This window comes from Papaver somniferum, chromosome 1 (assembly GCF_003573695.1).
Source record: "Papaver somniferum cultivar HN1 chromosome 1, ASM357369v1, whole genome shotgun sequence".
Lineage (NCBI taxonomy): Eukaryota > Viridiplantae > Streptophyta > Magnoliopsida > Ranunculales > Papaveraceae > Papaver > Papaver somniferum.
This window is the reverse complement of record NC_039358.1, coordinates 207,297,777-207,318,297: the sequence shown is the minus strand read 5'-3', so window position 1 is coordinate 207,318,297 and position 20,521 is coordinate 207,297,777. Positions and strand designations below refer to the sequence as shown.

The following is a 20,521-nucleotide window of genomic DNA, read 5'->3' as shown; positions in this document are numbered from 1 at the left end:
ACAAAGTATTACATCACCTTGGGTCATCATTGGAGATCTAAACATCACTCTCAAGCCAACTGACAAGAAAAGTTTCTCTACACATCAACTCCTTCATACAGTTTTGTTCTAGATACAAAGAATCAATGGGGGTTAAGTGATATACCTTTTACATGATCTCCATTTACCCGGTCCAACAAAAGAAAAAAAATCATAAAATGGTCCAAACAAAAATTGACAGAGATCTAGCCAATCATATCTGGTTCCATAAATTCCAAACCTCAATCATAAATAATCTTATCCCCATGGGCACTGACCATGCCCCAATCCTCCTATACACAAATAAAACCTCAGCCTCTAACTAAAAACCCCCACAAATTTTATCAAATGTGGCTTTCAGACCCAACTTGTAAGGATGTTATTCAAAATAGACATAAAACTCAAGATAACCCCAACTCTTATATGGAGAATATAAATATCACCACAAAAGCCCTTGAGCACTGGAATCATTACCATTTTGGACATGTTAACTCAGAAATCCATAAAACACAAAAGTTACTTCAAAAGGCAAAAAACAAAAACCCTCAAGACCATTAAGAGCTAACTACAGGAAAAGAAGAAATGATATTGATTCTTTACAAGACAAGCAAGGAAATTGGCTTCACTCAAGAGAAGATCTTTAGGATTTATTAAATGATCATTTTAGTATCATAACTTCTTCAATTAATCTTCATGGATGAGGATCTGCTAAATCTTATAAATAAAAAAGTTTTAAAGGAGGACAATCTCATGCTGATAGCTGAACCAACTAATGAAGAAATTAGAAGTATTGTTTTCTAGATAAAACCTTGGGTAGCACCAGGGCCAGACGGTTACCAAGCTGGTTTTTACCAATGCACCTGGGACATTGTGGGGAAAGAGGTCATAAATATGGTAAAACAATTTTTCCTTACTGGTTAATTTCCTAAAGCTATTAACGAGACATATCAAGTGTTGATTCCAAAAAAAGAATATATTAACAAACTAGAGGATTTTAGACCAATAAGTCTGTGCAATATAGGTTATAGAATCATCACAAAATTTCTCACCTCAAGATTAAAGATCATCCTTCCTAAGCTGATATCCAAGTGGCAAACTGATTTTGTTCCAGAGAGAAATATTCATGACAATACAATAATAGCTCAGGAAATGGTGCACCACATGAAAAAAACAAGAATCTCTCCAGGAATTCTTGGAATTAAGTTAGACATGGCAAAAGCCTTTGATAGAATGGAATGGTCTTACTTGGAAGATGTCATGGGAAAGTTGGTTTTATCTAAGAAGTGGTGTGATCGCATCAACAAATGCATAAGCACTGGAAAAATTTCTCTAATGCTCAATGGTTATCCTCTCAGTCCATTCACACCAACAAGAGGGTTAAGGCAACGCGACTCCATCTCTCCACATCTGTTTATAATAGGCATTAAAGGCTTCAGCAGGCTTCTCACAAATGCTGCAAACATACATCTAATTGAACCTGTTCAGCCAGCTATCAAGGGTCCAAAAATTACTCATCTATTTTTTTTGCAGATGATTGCATATTATTCTCAAAGGCTTATGCTTCTTCAGTGCAAAACTTAAAAGATATCATCTACAGGCTCACAAATACTTCAGGAAAACTGCTCAATCTAGATAAATCAAGTGTTTTCTTTAGCAAATATTTGAGTGAAGATGCTTGTGAAGACATTTCTGAAATACTTCAAATGAAGAAGATGAAGAATGATGAAAAATATCTTGGGGTGGATTTATTTACAACCAAAAACAGAAATAAATGCTTTCAAGGTTCTATGGAAAATATGAATTTATATCTTCAAAAATGACAAGGAAAACTCATTAATCAGGCTGGCATAACTACACAGATAAAAGTTACTCTAAGCAATATAACTCAATATCAAATAAGTATTTTCTCTACGCCTGATAAAACAACTGAAAAAATGAATAGAATTCAGAGAAACTATTTCTGGAACAAGAAAAAAAGTAAAGGCATTATTCTTAAAGCCTGGAAAGAAGTCTGTCTTCCTCTAAGAAGCGGTGATTTGGGTTTTAAAGATACAAATGATTTTAATACAACTCTTCTGGTTAAATTTGCTTGGAGGCTATTAAATGAAGTTGAAGCTCCTTGGGTCCAATTGATGGAAGCAAAGTACGTATTTCAGGAAAAAAGACTTTTTGGAAGATCAACTACCTAAAAAAGGATCTTGGGTGTGGCAGAGCATTCTTAAAGGGATGGAACTTGTGAAGGAACATTACATTAGGGAAGTAGGGGGAGGAGAAAACATTTATGTTTATCATCATAACTGGATTCTAGGGATCAAGAGGAGAGACATTAAAAAAACTTATTCGGACTTTAACAATGAACTAAAAGTCAATGAGCTAATTAATAAAAATTCAAATAGCTGGAATAGAAGTGTGCTAATGCAGTTGTTTCCTCAGGATCAAGTGGATAGAATTCTCACTATCATAATCACTCCAGGAAAAAGGGATAAACTGAGATGGGTACTTACAAAATATGGTGAATGTACAATCAACTCTTCCTATAAAGAAATTCAGAAGGAGAAAATGAAATATGCACCTTCGCAACACAATAATATGTCGGAAAGGGCTTGGTTAAAATTATGGCATTCTCATCCCCCACACAAGCAACAAAAATTCTTTTGGAAATGCTTCCAAAATGTTTTTCCAGTCAATGCAAGAATGGGTGAACATATCAAAGAGATATCGATAGAACGTGTCCAATGTGTAAACAAGAAGAGGAATCTGCTACACATTTGCTAATGAAATGCAGTTATGCTGAAGTATCTAGTTTGGTATCTCCGCAGATCTCTTACAATCCCAAATGCAGCATCATAATGTGAAGGATTCGATTCAGAGATGGTTTAAGAATCCTAACTCTCTAGAAGCTAGAAATACTAACCTCCTGAATTTAGCTGTTAATACCATGTGGCACATTTGGAAGTCTAGGTGTGACAAGATTTTTAGTAATCAGAATCATCACCCTCTAAAGGTCATAAACAATATTAGGAATTCATGCATCCATATGGGAAGCAACTCTGCCAATGTAAAAGGCAGATGACAATGCCCCCCACTGGTAAAAAAGATTTCTCTAATACTGTTTTTGGTTTAATCAAGCGTGATAATGTAGGGAGATTTATGGCGGTAATGACATACTCATCCAAGTCAAGAAATATAGCTCAAGAAGAAGTTATAGTGATACTGACTGCTTTGAAGTGGATTAAGATCTTGGTATTACAAATGTCACAGTTGAAGGTTATAATCTGGTGGTAGTTAAAGCTTGTAATGGTAACTTGAAGGGTGCTCCATGGGAAGATTGGTGCATGTTAAATGAATGTCAGAGTATGCTAAACTCTCTTTATAGTTGTGTTGTTCAATTTCAAAAAAAGGTCTGTCACCAAGCAGCTGATAAGATTGCTAAAGCATTTAGAACTGGTACATGTTAGGTTTCAAGTTTGGTGGGAATGCCCTCCAAGTCTATTAGTTAGAGCAGTTCCCATGGAATGAACAAACTTGGAGTTTGTTCATTTTGCTCCCACTATGGAACGAACAAACATGAAAACTGGATGTTCAAATCAACAAATTTGTTGGTTTGAACATTGAGTCGGACCACCCAGCGCGCGCCTGTGGTAAGGACGGGCGAGCTTGCTAAAACGCTGGCGTGTGAAGCAAGAACGCTGGTGGTTGTCCTTCCAACTTACGTGGTTAATCCAAACGCCAACGGTTTTGGTAAACACGCCGCGTTCTTTCTAAGAGAGCCAACCGCTCCATCCGAATTCCATTGTTCCTTCCTTTCTTTTCCCTATAAATTCATTTCGTCTATAGACTTAAACTCACACCATCTTCAACACTACCTCAACATTACACAATTTTCATACCGTCTCTAACTTTTCTTTTTCTTTTCAAACAAAACTATTCATATCAATTCAATCTTTCAGATAAATTCTCATCTCCATATATTGCATTTCTAACAAATATGGCATCCTCACAACAACGATCACCACAACAAACACCATAAGAAACATAACAATCACAACAAAAGAACACAAGAATTCGTGGTCCCAAGTATACGATGGATGAAGACGATTCACTTTGCAGAAATTATGTATTATTTACATTAGATGAAATCAATGGTATTTATCAAGAAAAAAAACTTTTTATGGTAAGATTTTACAAAAATTTGGTGAAGAAACCGGTAACACTAATAGACGTGATGTCGATGGGTTGTCTCATCGTTTTCACGCAATTTCAGCAGCCATTAGTGAATATGTAGCTTTGATCACTCAAATGTGGAACAACAAAAAAAGTGGTGAAGGCGAACCGGATGTGGAACGAAGATGTCGGGAAGAGTGGCAAAGATCCCACAAAGGTTGCAGCTTCCAACATGAAAAGTGTTTCACCATTTTGAGGGTTCTTAACAAGTTTAATCCATACTTGCTGGAAGGTCATCAAGTGCCTGCAAGATCACCATATGGTCCAGTCTCGCAGGATTTTCAGAATTGAGGGGCTGCTTTCTCACCTGATGGAACTCCATGTAGTCAGGAACAACACAACACTAATCTAGACGTTAACACCAACGTCAAAAGAAGAAGAGGAGGTGGTCAGAAAGCTGCAAAAGCAGCGAGAAACACATCCCAACGAGCAGCAGAAGGAGGTTCAAGCGAGTTCAACTATGCTGAACACAAGGAATTCGAGATGCAGATGGAAGCAGATAGAGCCAGGGACCGTGGCATTGCTATAGATAATCAACGAAAAAGTCGTCTTTCGCGAGAACAACATTACAGGGATTGTAAGCTAAGCAAGTTACTCTTTTTGGGCACTACAAAAATGAAAGAATGACAATTTGCTGCATGGACTAAGCAAATGGATGCGGCCAAACAATAACAAGCCGCGGCCGAACAAACTGGCGAGCATGTGAATGTGGAAGAAGACGAATATGATACATCAGAAGAAAACGAAGAAGAATTCAGTCTTTCTTAGTTAAGTTTAATTTAATTGTACTCGTTTATTTAAAATGCCTCTATTTCAATTTTAAGTGTAGTCGTTTAAACAAACAACTTTAAATTAAAAAAACATATTAATTAAAATAAACAACACTATAAGATCTATTTCCCTCTCCCTCGCCCCCGCGCATCGTCTCTTTCTCCTTTTAAAGCTCATAGGTGCTTAGTTAAATCTTGTCTTAGTTGTCCATAAATTCCCCGATTTTGGAGTCTGTCAGTGGCAAGTCTATATTCTCTTACCGGAAGCCCATGCTCTACCACAAGATTCGGCCTCAAATCTTTGTCTGGAAAACTAGTCTAAGTTGGGTCACGCCTGGTTTCTTCAATGACCATGTTATGAAGAATAATACAAGTCAGCATAATTTTGTTCATTTCTTGAATATCAAAAAAGCGTGCCGGCCCAGCTATGATGGCAAACTTCCTTTTCAGTATGCCAAAAGCGCGTTCAACATCCTTTCTGCATTTCATTTGTTGGGTGTTAAAGTACTTCATATCCTTCAAAGACGTCGGTCCAAAACCTACCTGTTTATAAGCTTGAACCATAATTGACCATTCTGGATAGATTCCGTCTGCTAGATAATAACCCTGAGTGTAGTGATGACCGTTGATGGTGAAATTACAGTGTGGCGCGGCCCCATTCTTAAGATCTTCAAACAATGGTGACTTATATAAAACGTTGAGATCGTTATGTGAACCCGGGAGTCCAAAAAAGACATGCCAAAACCAACAATCATAAGTAGCTGAAGCTTCCAAAATTACAGTTGGTTTTGGATAATGACCCTTATATTGGCCTGCCCATTCAACCGGACACACATGCCACGTCCAGTGCATGCAGTCAAGACTACCTAGCATTCCTGGAAAACCCCTCGCAGTGTTTTCTGCGGTTATTCTTTGAACATCTTCCTGAGTAGGCTTTCTTAAAAAGGTTGGACCAAAATGCTCGACTATTGTTTTGCAAAACAATCTGAGATACCTAAAGGCGGGTGTTTTCCCAATACCGATGCAATCATCCGTGGAATCCGCTGGTACCCCATAACAGAGTATACGGAGGGCCGCAGTGATTTTTTGTTCGGGACTAAAGCATCGTACATGTCGTGCATCATACTGATAATTAAAAAAAGGTTGTACCTGACAAAACTCGGCAATAATCCTTTGCGTCAAGTTGCGGCCCATGCGGAATCGTCCCTGAAAATTCTCTTCCGAATAAACATAGTCATGATTAAAATAATCATGCATCATCTTTTCGTGGTAAAAATGTCGATTCCGCCACGTCCATCTTCTAGTCGCAACTTCATATGGCTCTAAAGGCTTTGGTATGATCCCGGGTTGTAATTGCAACATAAAATTTCGCCTTCTTCTATCTTGATTTGCATCTTCGTCTATTTGACGCAAAAACTACATGCACATTTCTTCATCTTCATCTTCCTCGTCCAACATTTCATCTATCTCCCTATCTTCCTCAGAAGAATCAAAATCAGAATTCATGATTGAGAGTAGATGAAATTAAGAAAAAATTGATCGGATGAAAGATTGTTGTGAATTTGTGAGATCAAATTCGAGACGTATTTATAGAGTTAGAAACTAGCCGTTAAAAAGTTGATGTTGGCGTTTTTGAGACAAACGCTGGCGACGTTACTCCACACGCTCGCATTTTTACCAAATACGCCAGCACTGGTGGTTCGATCGCCAGCGCAGACGTTCGTCCTCGCGCTTAACTATCAATCACTCACTTCTTTTCCGTAGTGCGAAATCCTATCTGACCATCCACGTGGCTCAACAAACAATTTCATTTGAACATACCTGCGTCAAGATCAAATATAAGGGTTCGTTGTCTGTCTGTTGTACTGGTTTCCTTTTAATGAAATATTTTTTTAGAAAAAGACTAAAACACCCTTGACAATTAAAAGATGTCATTTTCTCTATCCGATAAATTTATGCGACTATCCTTCATTTTTCGGTTTATCTACCAAACTGTCTAGAGAAAAAATAAATCACACCTGCGTCCTTTTCAAGGGGCATTTTTGGAATTTCATTAGTAGACAGATACCCAATCTTTTTGTGTCAAATTGAAGAAAAAAATCATGCTTCACAATGACACAAAGTCACCACATATAGAGTCCCCTCTCGCTTCGCTCGATCAGTCTAACAAGAGGGCAATGCGTACCAATACACAGTTGCAGATCAAAAGTTGTAACCTTCATATGGCTTAAAAGATTTTATAGATATCCAACATGTCACTCCTCGTTGGTAAGTGGTACCCTATCAGAAAACTTGGGAATATACAAAAGTGACTTTTCAAAATTCAAAAGATAAACACCGGAAAAGCCTCCTAACTAGGTGATATAAACTACCATATTCAAACGGACAACCTATGTATGAAAAACTGCAGTTACCCATTAGTACCATATGCTTCAACTACCAACGGATGTCTTTAGAGTACTTCATTTACAGAATTAATTCCCAAGTGACTATCTACTCTGTCATTTTAATGCTTTCATCTCCACAGTACTCAGCATTATCTTCTTACCCTTTGATAGAGTTCAATCTAGCTTCAACAGCTGCCCTGGTAAAGATGCAACACAATATTGGTATGAAGAAACAAACTAGATCAGTAAAGCTGGAAATATCATATCAGGTTGATGTTGGAAGTCAAGGCATATGAAATTTTACATGTACGCATCTTTAAGCTCTTTGTTTCTTGGATCCAGCGTCAAACCCTCGAGAAAGGCACCTGCTGCGTCATGATATCTCTGGCACAAAAAATGCAGCAAAGAGTTGATAAGGGATATTGTTTACAGGAGAAAGTAAGGAAATAGAGAGATACATACTTTCTGTATATTGAGCGCGACACCTATCCTATAGTAAGCCTTGGGCCATTCAGGCCTTTCTTTCATGCATTTAAGGGCATACTCATGTGCAGTGATCCCATCATTCATACGTGCATAACAGGCACTCATGTTACACAGTACAGCTGCATCTGTTGGAAAAGCGGCCAAGGCCTGATTGCGTTACAAAAAAGACTAAATCATTAAAGTAATCAAAATAAGAGGAAGAGAAAATATGTTGATGGATTTAATGCAACTGATTAATTTGCTAATAAAATTAAAAATGTATCATGGGCCTCATGGCATATATTACTTCACTACTTAAGATACATACTTAAGATACATTAAAAAGAAGATGTTATCTACACCCTATATACTCCTTTGTTTGGTTGCCTATCTTCCAACAAACGAAATATTCCTTCTTGAAAAAGACAAATGTGTGACAAATACCAAGAAAGGTTGGGGCCAATTCACTCCTTAGTCACAATCCAAGAAATACCAAATAACCTCTAATAACAGAACTTATAAGCTACATAGAGTCTTGTTCAGTGACCATTATGGATAACAAAGGATTGTTACACACTAAAGCATAAAGAATTTAATCGATTGAAAACTACCTCCTGAAACCAATGAGTTGCCAGGAAATACTGCTCTTCCTGGAATGCATCTCTTCCTTTTGATTTTGCCTGAAGAAATTTCTCCTTCTCATAGACTCCCCTCTGCCAAATATGATCAAAACTTTGATAAATTCACATCAAAATTGAGAATTCCAGCACATTCAAAGCTATGAACTGGCGGTGAGTGCTTACAAGGATAAGAGATGTGAAATGGTTGAAATTAGTACTGATGCACCATAACTGGATGCGTCAAACATGCCTGGCTAGCAACAGTCAAGCTGACCTGCCTAAGTCTGAGCCTTGCCTGATACAGAGTGAGCCACACCCGTCGGGTGTCCTTTGTGCATGTTTGCATGACAATAAATAGTCCTAGAACTATGTTCATATTCAACTTGAACATGTATATATATAGCTATCTTAGAATGCACGAGCGTGGTTCCATAATGGAGTGCACAAGCCTCAAACTCGACGACATACTGTCATACTCTACAGGTAATTGACAGTTGAGGCAATAACACCATATAAAGACTACTATGTGGCCATGAGGTATCTTATGGTGCCACCATTCCTTCTTACGAGACTATTGGTAAGATGGCCATTTCAGATTTTCAAACACCTGGTGGTACTGCTGCAGGTTTATAAAATGCAGCACAACAAATTGGATGACTCATACTGGAGGTGAAAAAGAATGTGTAGACTAGAAGGAAGCCCGCTATAGGTACATGAACTAGTGGAGGGAATAATGAAGCTGTAAATGATTTTTATCAATGCAAAAAGGTTCCAGAAGAATCCTTTTGTTAAGTTCCCTTGAAAGCGTGAAACTAAGAAAATGAAACCAAGTTTTTTGATATGAAAACGAAAACCAGGTTAGAGAACATATCGGGAACGTAGGATATAAACTCCATACCTGCATTTTGTTTACATCAGAATTTACATGCATCAATAGTCCGCCAATGCTCCAATCAGGATAAGTTGAGATGCAAGACGTCACAGAAAAAAGAACCCCAATAATTGGATAATTGCCAATCATGGCTGCAATCTCTAATGCTGTCAGCCCAAACTGTGATGGAAAACAAAATAAAAGTATATAAGAAACTGAATCTAACACAAGAAGACATTTTAAACTGAACAAACATGCTACTTATAGTTCTGATGCAATAAGGTTTAATCAGTTGGGAAACCATATATAGTCTTTTTTTCTTCAGGCGTGACATAGATATGAAATAGACTACAAGCGGAGAACTAATCCTCAGACTAGTAATTGGGTAGATAGAACATACTCTCAAAAGATATCAAAATTAGGACAAAAATGGAGCAAGAAGCAAAGTTTAATACAGTCGTACATTATTTACATAATTTGGATCTGCACCAGCTTCCAGTAAGCGTTTGATATCATCTATGCGTCCATCCCTCACTGAAAATATCAGAGGTGTATTTCCACATGATACGGCATTTGGATCAGCGCCCGCCTACATAAATATATGCCAATTGAAAAAGTTATAACAGCATATAGGACACAAAATGTATGATTAGGTTTTTGTTCAGAATTTCAATATTAGTTCTGAGAGCTTGAACACCGAGAAAAAATATAAAACAAAAGAGGTGATTGATCATGCATTAAAGAAAAGATATAAAAAGAATTGGACAATGTTGATAGGTACAATGTTTACCGGTTCACTAATACCTGAAGAACGTGAAAAAATATATCAAGTAACAATTTTTGGTAACTGATCTTGTAAGCAGCTTATAACAAAAAAATAGGAGTAACATTCAGGGTGGAAGTCAAAGCTTTATTCACAATAAGCAGACAGGTTAATGGCTCGACACAAGGTCAACCAGAGAAACAAATCAATTCACCTCATTCAGTTGGAAAAACATTGTGTGACTTTAACAAGATGGCCAAATAAGAAAAGCACAACTAATGACAGGCCTTGTATAGTGAAAAACTAATTAACCGAAGAAGACGCGTGGATAAGACAAAACAAGAGTTATTTGAAACAAAAAATAAAAAGTAACTAATACACCATTTCGGGAAAAAAAGAAAGATAGTGAAAATTCTCAAAAAGACACACATAGGCACGCACATACATATACTAATGGTAAATGCCTGTTCTGATTTATGATGGAGCATCCAGCTACAACTTCCAAAACCTGCCTAGTAATCAACATTGTGCCACCAGAAGGTTTAGGAATTTCAATACCTGCAGTAAAAGTTCCATACTTCCCCATGACTTGGAACAAATAGCCGCCATTAGAGGTCTAAGCATACCCTGAGAGGTAACAACATTAGGCTGCATGGTAAAAAAATAAATCTGTTAGGTTCCACAACAGTAAATAAAGCAGGTTACCATAAGCTGCTCTCAAACAGAGATAATTGTCCCTAAACTTCCTAATCATATTTACAAGCAAAAATAAGCTGCATAAGGTTACAGAAAAAGAAGGTTGGTAACTTGTATGTTTTAAGAGTTGAATGCTTGAAGCTCACATTTGATATCTATTACCTACATGAAACAGCTATTTATACCAGTAGAAGAACCCAACTTACATTTGCACCGTGATCCAACAACACTTTAACAGCATCGCGATGACCACAAGTAGCAGCCCTCTGAAGGGCAGTGCCAGATCTACATGCAACATCTACACGGGCACCTCTAGAAAGTAACAAATTTATTATCTCTGTATCACCTGCACATAATAGCTCGTACGAACCGCATGCCTAATTATCAGTTAAAATATATAAAGATCTATGGTAAAACGTTAAGAAACATCTAATGATTCTTATTGATATTCAGACTTCGTAACCTACTTTGAGGAAGCTTAGGCTCTATACAGGTCTAGTGAGAACTACACCAAGATGGAGTTTTTTGCCATGTCTGCTGAAATCTTTGGAAGGCATTTAAAATATTTTCTCATTGAACTGAATATCCAAATCCTTGTGTAACTTCGGGACTAGGATATTTCTGGACTACCAAAAAAGGATGGCTCACTAGTAGGCTGACCTCCAGCCATCCAACAAATTGAGAAGCGTTTTGCCTCCTTAACGAGTAATCTACCTTAGCATGTAGCTAGGTGTACTAGTAAATTGGAGGTCACATGTGGGCACTAAGAACCTAATTCATAGAATGAGGCAAATCCTCCAGTAGTCCAGCGTGTCCAGATAACTGAAGTTTATGCAGTCACAATATTCTCCAATTCGTAAAATATTATTAGGTGTAACGCATACCTGTAACTAATATCCATATAAAGGTATATTTAAATTATAATTTGGGACGAATTGTATAGACTTAAAGACACCAATGAAGATCAATCTATTATCTAGCAGAAGCCTGAAAGTACCATCTAGAAAGGAAGTACCTATCTTTGTAGCACAATGTAAAGGAGTGTAATTCGTATCAGTTCTTGCATCAGCGTTGGCACCCTTTTCAAGAAGATATCGAACCGTGTCCAAATGTCCTAGTATAGTTGCTTCAAACAAGGGTGTGTGACCTGTAAAATAGACACAACAAGGAGAAAATAAATTTTAAATTTTACAGTAGCTACTTATGAACAGTTTAAATGAAATCCCGACAACATGACTCAATACCACCAATATGACTCATAATAGCTCCAGACTAGATGGTATATTTGGCATACTTGAGCATTAGGCCTTCTTAATTACAAAACAAGTGCTCAAAAACAAAACTATAGTGAGCAATAGTATCCACATTCCTCTACGAGTCCAACAACAATAGAGCTATAGTTCCCAAAGAAAAATAATAACAAATAAACAAAATCTATAATCTAAACTTTGAAAATACAATTGAAAATCAAACAAGGAAATATGACATAAACAAGACAATCTCTTCATACTGCATTAGTTGATAGAAAAAAAGAGACGAATTAGTACCTTCTCTATCTTTAGAATCCAAATCAAGTTTCAATTTCTCAATCAAGTATTTGCAAACTTCTAAACTTCCTCCTGCAGCAGCAAAATGAAGACATCCTCTCTCATCTTCATCTCTAATCTTTGCAATCGCAGTTGCTACTCCAATCCCTTCACCTTTAGCATGATCTGAAGCCAACCCTAGAATAAAACAAACAAGATTTTAACAGAGATTTTTACAGAAAAAAAGAACAATCAAAATCAAATAGACATCTTATATTATTTTCCGTACACTTAAAGTTATGGTGTTTCCCAGTGTAAGCAGCATTAAACAACTCAAAATGTGGTGACCCTGATTCTGCAAAATCAAAACAAGGGGGAAAAATTAAAAATCAAGCCGACAAAAAAGTTAAGTAAGGAGTTGTAAGAGGAAAATACTCGGTGAGAATTCAAAATTGTCCACGAATCCATCCATGGCTTGTACGAACTTTGTTGTTTGAGCTGCGAAAACACAAAACTAAGATCAAAACTCAAGACAAATACAGTGAAAATTAAACAAGAGAATTAGCTTTTTCACAGAGGAAGAAAACCCACATCCAGAGCTCTCTAAGTTAGGGTTTTCTTTGAGAGATGGGAATGGAAATGAGAGTGGTTTTTGAGGGTTTTATTGGGATAATCTTTTTCTTTTTATTTTCTTGGGAAGGAAAAAAGTGTGCGCGGGAAGCAACTATTACTCACCGCCACGTCGTCAGGCGAGGACTGGGGATGGGTCCAGCGTCACTGTCGTCTATCGACCGGAAGATGTAGATAGAGATACATGTAGGTGCCTTTTGTGCGATAAAACGGCCCCGCTGTCCGACTCCAACTTAGCAAATGTTACCCACGTTTCACAAAAAATAATACTTTAAGTTTTTTAATTTGGTCTCACTATGAGTTTGGCCTATTTTTCCAGAAACGGTTGAATAGTATACACTAGCGTTCTTCGTTTTCTGCACTCAACAACTTTTAAGTATCAAGCAAATCTGAGACGTGCTTAAGATTTCTTACTTGAACCAGAAATGCTCATTAAAATAGATTAAAAAAAAAAGGACAAATAAGGAGATATTGGGAATATCCAGAGCAACTTTAAAGCCAATGAAGCTAGAGTCAGCACAAAAGGGAAATGCAAAATGATATCAAGTACCAAACTAAACTTGCACATCAAAAGTTGTAACCATGTCACTCCTCATTGGTAAGTGGCACCCAAACTGCAAACCTAGGAATTTACCAAAGTTACTTTCAAAATTCAAAAGATAAAAAAACTTCATCAGATCACTTTTGGGGTTATTTTGATTAAACAGTCACCATACTTATAAACTACCATGGGGACAACTTAAAAATGTCCTAAGTAGTATATACTTCAGCTAAAGTACTTCATTTACAGAATTTGTTTCCATGTGAATATTTTCTCGTCATCTTAATGCTTTCATCTCCACATTTCTCAGCATCTTCTTACACTTTAAGCGAGTTCATTTTAGCTTCAATAGCTTTCCTGGTAAAAGATATACGAAACAATGTTAGTATGAAGGAACAAACTAGATCAGTAAAGCTGGAAAAAACCGTATCAGGATTTTTGATGTTGATAGTGAAGGTATAAACTTTACATGTAGGCATCTTTAAGCTCTTTGTTTTCCGGAGCGAGAGTCAAACCCTTGTTAAAGGCATCTGCTGCATCATTGTACCTCTGTGACAAAAAATTCAGCAAAAAGTTGAAATAGGATATTGTTTACTGGAGAGAGTAAAGAAATAGAAGGGAGATACATACTTTCTGTAAAACGAAGGCGACACCTAACCTATAGTGTGCCTTAGGCCATTCAGGACTTTCACACATGCACTTAGTGGCATAGTCATGCGCAGAGATTCCATCATTCTGCATAACAGGCACTCATGTTGGATAGTACTGCTGCATCTTTTGGGGAAATGGCCAAGGCCTGTATTCCCATTACAGAAAACACTAAATCATTAAAGTAATCAACATAAGAGGAAGAGGAAATATGTTGATGGATGTATGCTTCGTATATCAAAACCGAAAGTATCCACGGTCATTGACATAGGAAGTGTGGTTAAAGCAATTTTTAATACAAGTAGTAAATACCCTAAGGGTTGTTACATGCAAAAAGTGTAAAGAATTTTATTGCCTGAAAACTACCTCTTGATACCAATGCGCTGCCACAAGATACTGCTCTTTCTGGAATGCACATCTTCCTTTTGATTTTGCCTGAAGAAATTTCTCTTTCGCATGGGCTACCCTCTGCCAAAGATTTCCCAAATTGTTGATGAATTCACATATACCAACAGATTCAATGTTCTGAATTAGTCGTGAATGCATACATGTATAAGATATGTGAGACAGTAGAAATTAGTATTTGAGTATCATAACCGGATGCGTTAAACGGGTGCGCCTGTCTAGAAACAGCCATGGCTAACCTGGCATGAGAACGCCCAAGCTAGCCTAGCCATAGCTTGAGCCTCGGCCTAGGCCTGTTATAAAGTGGGCGACACCCGTGCTAGCCTGTGAGGATGTTGTTTCGACTTTGGCTTGTGAGAGACAGCAGATTGTCCAAGAACCATAATGTTTAATTATTTCCATATACAACTCCAAAGTATATGTAGCTACCTCAAAGAGCGTGAATGAGGTTCCATTATAAAGTCGGTTCCATTATGGAGTGAACAAGCCTAAAACTCGACGGCATGCTCCACTGGAAACTAACTACTTGAGGCAATACCGCCACCATAGCAAGACTAGTATGTAGTTATGAGCACTCTCATGATGCCATACCAATATTGGTATGACAGCTTATTTATCTTTAAATACCCTGGCAGTACTGCTATAGGTTTATAAAATGTAGGACTACAAACATGATGATCATAGTGGACACGAGAAAGAAGGGATAGACTAGAAGGGAAGTCCACTAGATAGGTAGGTAAACTGGTGGACGGGAAAGAAAGATGAAGCTGTTAACGGTTTTCAATAATGTAAAAGAAGACAGAAGAGGCCAACTGCTAAGTTATCGTGAAAGTATGTAAACGAAACCAAGTTAGACAACACATCGGGAACGTATCATATAAACTCCATACCTGCATTTTGTTTGCATCAGAATTTACATGCTTCATTAGTCCGCCAATGCTCCAATGGGGATAAGTTGGAATGCGAGATGTAACAGGAAAAAGAACCCCAACAACTGGATGATTGCACTCAATAGCAGCAATTTCTAATGCTGTCAACCCTGCCTGCGCTAACACAGAACCATATTAAATAAGAAACTGAATAGCATACAGCAGGACGTTAACAAACACGCTACTTGTAGTTCTAATGCAATAAGGTTTAAAGCAGTAGGGAAATCATATGAAGTCTTTTATTTGTTCGGTAGGTGAGACATAGATATGAAATAGACTACGAACATAACTATCAAATATAGGCGAAAAATAATTCCTACATTAGTCATCAAGGCACAAAAATTATGATTAGGTTGTATGGACCTGATTAATCATCCATATGTAGAGATATCACATAATCCCAATTCTCAAAAGATGCCAAAATTTGGAAGAAAAAAAATGGAGCAAGAAGGAAACTTAAATAGAACCATACATTCATTTTATAATTTGGGTCTGCACCAGCTTCCAATAAGTGTGTGATATCTTCTACACGTCCATTTCTCACTGCAAATATCAGAGGTGTATTTCCACATGATACAGCATTTGGGTCAGCGCCGGCCTATATATTGCCAACTGGAAGAGGTTACTACAAGCTCCAGGATACAAAAGCTACGAAAGGTGCATATATACATATAAGATACATTCTGGAGATATCTTGAAAAGGTAAAGATGAAAATCAATAAGAAAGAGTGCCAAGATAGCGCCCTCAGAGGATACAAGAAGAAATGAGCAAAATTTTAGAGAGCTTACATCTAAGCAGACTTGCCCAATCAAATCAACAAACTATTCTGGTGATATTTTGAAAAATACATTACATCTTCCAGAAGATAATGGGACGTAAATTTACTGAAGCATGAAATATTGCAAATGCCAAAGTAGTAAGATTGTGTGTTTTTCCAAACCTCCAGATTTATCACTCCCATACTAACCTTTCGGTTTTTGTTCAGAATTTCAATATTAATTCTGAAAGCTTGAACAACGAGGAAATAGAATATAAGAGTGACAAATAATCAGGCATAAAATGATACTACAAAAGGAATTGGACGAATCTAGTAGCGACACACATGTAAACCAGTTAACTAATACCTGAAGAACTTCACAAGATATATCAAGGAATAAGAGGGGAAAAAAAGGAAGTCGAAATAAAGAGTAATATTCAGGGCAGAGCTGAAAGTTATTTTCACAAAAAGCAGACTGGTTTATGGCTTGACACAAGGTTAACCAGAGATACACTATAAATAGATTCACCTTTCAGTTGGACGAACATTTGGGCGACAAAATGAACCACGTAGAAATGGCTTTCTACAAGGTCAAGTAAGAAAAGCACAACTAATGACAGGCCTCATATAATGAAAAACTAATTAATCGATGACGACCTGCTGACACAGAAAACAAGAGTTACCTAAAACAAAAACTAAAAGGGTAAGTAACTGACACACCATTTCAGAAAAAAAAAGAATTTGGAAAATTGGAATACTTTTACATCAAGTTTTGCAGTCATCAGAAATTAAAAATCATGCTAATACCCAAAACAATTAAACAAATGCTATGAGGTAAACTCAGTTAGAAAGTAGTCAAAAAAAATTTGAAAATTCTCAACAATACACACACACACACACATATACATTTATATGAAAACCAACGGTAGTTGCCTCTTCTGACTGATGAAGGAACACACCGCTACAACTTCCAAATCTTGCCTTAGTCTAAGTAAATAATAAAATACTGTACCACCGAAAGGCAGAAGGTTTAGGAATTTTGTTACCTGTAGCAAAAGTTTCATAATTTCCCATGACTTGCCAAGAATCGCCGACATTAGTGGTCTCTGCATGCCCTGAGAGACGACGACATTAGGCTGCATGGTAAAAGAAAATTAGTTAGGTTCCACAACAATTTAATAAGCAGGTCCATAAGCTGCTCTCAAATAGAGACAATTATACAGGTAAAAATAAACTGCATATGGTTACGGAAAAAGAAGGCTGGTAATTTGTTATGTTTACTTTTCAGAGTTGAAGCTGATATTTTAAATATCGACTACCTTACAGACAAACAAGAAACAACTGTTTAATACCAGCAGAAGAACCCAACTTACATCAGCACCATGATCCAACAACACTTTAACAGCATCTCGATGACCACAACAAGCAGCCCTCAGAAGGGCAGTGCCAGATGTACATGCAACATCTACGCGAGCACCCCTTGAAAGTGACAAACTTATTATCTCTGTGTTTCCTGCAGATAATAGCTCATAAGAATTGCCTGCCTAATTATATGTCCAAATATATAAAGATTTCTGGTAAAAAGCTAAGATACATGTTTTTCATATTTACTATTTAGACTTCATAACCTACTTTAGAGAGCTTTAGGCTCTACACAGGTTTAAGATGGGAGTATTTTGCCATATCTGCTGAATCTTTTGAAGGCATTTAATATATTTTCACATTGACCTGAACATCTAAAACCTTGTGTAAAGTTAAGACTAATATACTTATAGACTGCCAAATTAGGATTGCTCATTAGTAGGCTGATCATCCAGCCAGGCAAAGAGGTCATTTTTTTTGTTACTATGATATCCTTTTAATGCAGTCACAATAGTTTCCAATTAGTAAATTGTTATTAGGTGTAATGTATAAATGTAATTAATTTCCATATTAAGGTAAATATTCTGTTAGACGACATGTTTAGGCTTAAATATACCAATGAGGATTGATCTCTAACAGAAGCCTCAAGCCTGAAAGCACCATTTATAGAGGGAGTACCTATCTTTGCAGCACAATGTAAAGGAGTGTAATTCGTATCAGTTGATGCATCAGCATTGGCACCCTTTTCAAGTAGGTAGCGAACCGTGTCCAGATGTCCTTTTACAGTTGCATGGTACAAGGGTGTGTGACCTGTAAAATAGATAAACAACGAGTTAAAACGAAAGTGAATTCCAGTCAATATGACTCAATACCATAACAGCCCAATCGTACCAAACAATTCTTTAAGCATCTTTTAAGTTTTGGGCCTTTTAAATTAGAAAACAAGTGTTTGAATTTCTCTTATTTTGATAGTGAGCAGTCCAATAGTATTCACATTCCTCTATGGTTCGCACAACAACAGTGCTTCATTTTTCCACAGAGAAATACCTACCAAACAATATACCCAAACCAAATCTATGACTCAAACAATATTATATTAACTTATAAAAAGTATAGATATAATACCATGTTCATCTTTAGAATCCACATCAAGTTTCAAAGACTCAAGCAAGTATTTGCAAACTTCTAAACTTCCTCCTGCCGCAGCAAAATGAAGAGATCCTCTTCCATCTTCATCTCTAATCTTTCCAATCACATCTGCAACTCCAATCCCTTCACCTTTAGCATGATCCGAAGCCAACCCTAAAAAATAACCAGATTTTAACACATTTTTACAAAAATTTAAGAAAAAATGAAAATCAAATAGATATATACTGTTTCTCTTACACTTGAAGTTATGGAGTTTTCCAGTGTAAGCAGCATTAAACAACTCAAAATATGGTGAGCTTGATTCTACAAAACAAAACAAGGAAAAAAAAGATTAAAAATCAAGATGAGGCAAGAGTTAAATGATATATAAGGAGTTCTAAGGGGAGGGAGAATGGAGGAACAGACTTGGTGAATATTCCCGATCGTCCACGAATCTATCCATTGCTTGTAAGAGCTTTGTTTTTTGAGCTGCAAAAACACAAAACAAAGATCAAAACTCAAAGACAAAAAGGCGAAACTAAAGAAGAAAAATAGTTTTTTCACTGCAGAGGAAAACCCACATCCAGAGCTCTCCATTTCTAGGGTTTTCTTAGAGGTGTCTTTTGAGTTTTTGAGTATCAGAAATGGGAGTGGCTTTAAGAGGGTTTAATTTTTTTTCTGGGGAAAGAAAAAAAAGTGTGCGCGGGAAGTGACACTGGGATGGGTCCAGCGCTACTGTTCAATCGTCTATTTGATCGGGAAATGTGGATACATACAGATACAAGTGCCATTTGTGCGAAAAAGTGATATTCAAATTTTATTTAATCTGGCTGTTTTAGAAAAGTGATATTCAAATTTTATTCATTTTTTATTCCAGTTTGGCCGTAAAATGAAAGAAAAAAAATCACTTTTTCTGAACTGAACGAACAATTTACATTAGCATTCTTCTGATTTTTCATACCCAAGCCAAAACCGAGATTTCTTGCGTAAAGAAAGAAGGATATTATTACGGCATCACACTCCAATAGAGGGGTTTCAATTGGATTCTTAATGTCCAAAAAAATGGTTATGGGATATCCTAACACATATATAAAATGTCTAGATTACCCTTTAACTAGAAGTGATTTTACGTCCGGATTTCTTTTAATTCTAACCGTAAAATTTTATTTGCATGTAATTTTACGTCCAGGTTTGGATTAGTTCCAACCGTAGAAGCTCATTTTACGTCCAGGTTTCTTTTAATTCCAACCGTAGAATCCGATTTTACATCCAGTTTTCTTTAAGTTCCAACGGTAGAAGTGATTTTACGTCCAGGTTTGGATTAATTCCAACCGTAGAATTTTATTTGCATGTAGTTTTACGTCCATGTTTGAATTAGACTTTACGTCTAGTTTTGGATTATTTCCAACCGTAGAAGTGATTTTACGTCCATGTTTGGATTATTTCCAACCGTAGAAGTTTATTTTACGGTCAGTTTTTCTTCACACAAAAACTTTGTCCTAGAATTCACCTAGTATACAACAAAATTCGTTAATTTAATTTTTATCTAATTAAATTAAATTAAATTAAAATCAAATTAAATTAAATTAAAATTAACTAAATAAGGATTGTTTAGTCATTACAAAATTATTTGAGATAAGGGGTTTTTGATATTATTTATGAGTGACCCGTTTTTGTCCTAAAAGGTGACGCCCCTCCAATGGAATGTGACGCCCCCATAATAGCATTCTAAAGAAATTAGAAAAAACAAAGAAGATTTAAGTTCACCTGCAAAAAAAAA

General features: G+C 36.7%; 2 protein-coding genes across 2 annotated transcripts; both read right to left on the bottom strand.

Annotated features, from left to right (window-relative positions):
- Positions 1 to 7,207: 7,207 nt before the first annotated feature.
- Positions 7,208 to 13,001, bottom strand: LOC113314106 (ankyrin-3-like). Its single transcript, XM_026562874.1, has 13 exons — positions 12,932 to 13,001; positions 12,776 to 12,838; positions 12,630 to 12,695; positions 12,362 to 12,538; positions 11,830 to 11,961; positions 11,021 to 11,160; positions 10,677 to 10,766; positions 9,819 to 9,944; positions 9,383 to 9,535; positions 8,476 to 8,577; positions 7,862 to 8,032; positions 7,704 to 7,783; positions 7,208 to 7,596 (listed from the first exon to the last, which is right to left on the bottom strand). The coding sequence occupies exons 2-13, from the start codon at positions 12,810 to 12,812 to the stop codon at positions 7,557 to 7,559; spliced, it is 1,314 nt and encodes a 437-aa protein (XP_026418659.1). The 5' UTR covers positions 12,813 to 12,838; positions 12,932 to 13,001; the 3' UTR covers positions 7,208 to 7,556.
- Positions 13,002 to 13,643: 642 nt separating this feature from the next.
- Positions 13,644 to 19,338, bottom strand: LOC113359070 (ankyrin repeat domain-containing protein 29-like). The gene is made up of 13 exons (XM_026602765.1): positions 19,323 to 19,338; positions 19,168 to 19,230; positions 19,000 to 19,065; positions 18,739 to 18,915; positions 18,292 to 18,423; positions 17,625 to 17,764; positions 17,298 to 17,387; positions 15,966 to 16,091; positions 15,455 to 15,607; positions 14,526 to 14,627; positions 14,142 to 14,307; positions 13,981 to 14,060; positions 13,644 to 13,868 (listed from the first exon to the last, which is right to left on the bottom strand). Exons 1-11 carry the CDS (start codon positions 19,336 to 19,338, stop codon positions 14,242 to 14,244), a joined length of 1,131 nt encoding a protein of 376 aa, XP_026458550.1. The 3' UTR covers positions 13,644 to 13,868; positions 13,981 to 14,060; positions 14,142 to 14,241.
- Between the last annotated feature and the right edge of the window lie 1,183 nt (positions 19,339 to 20,521).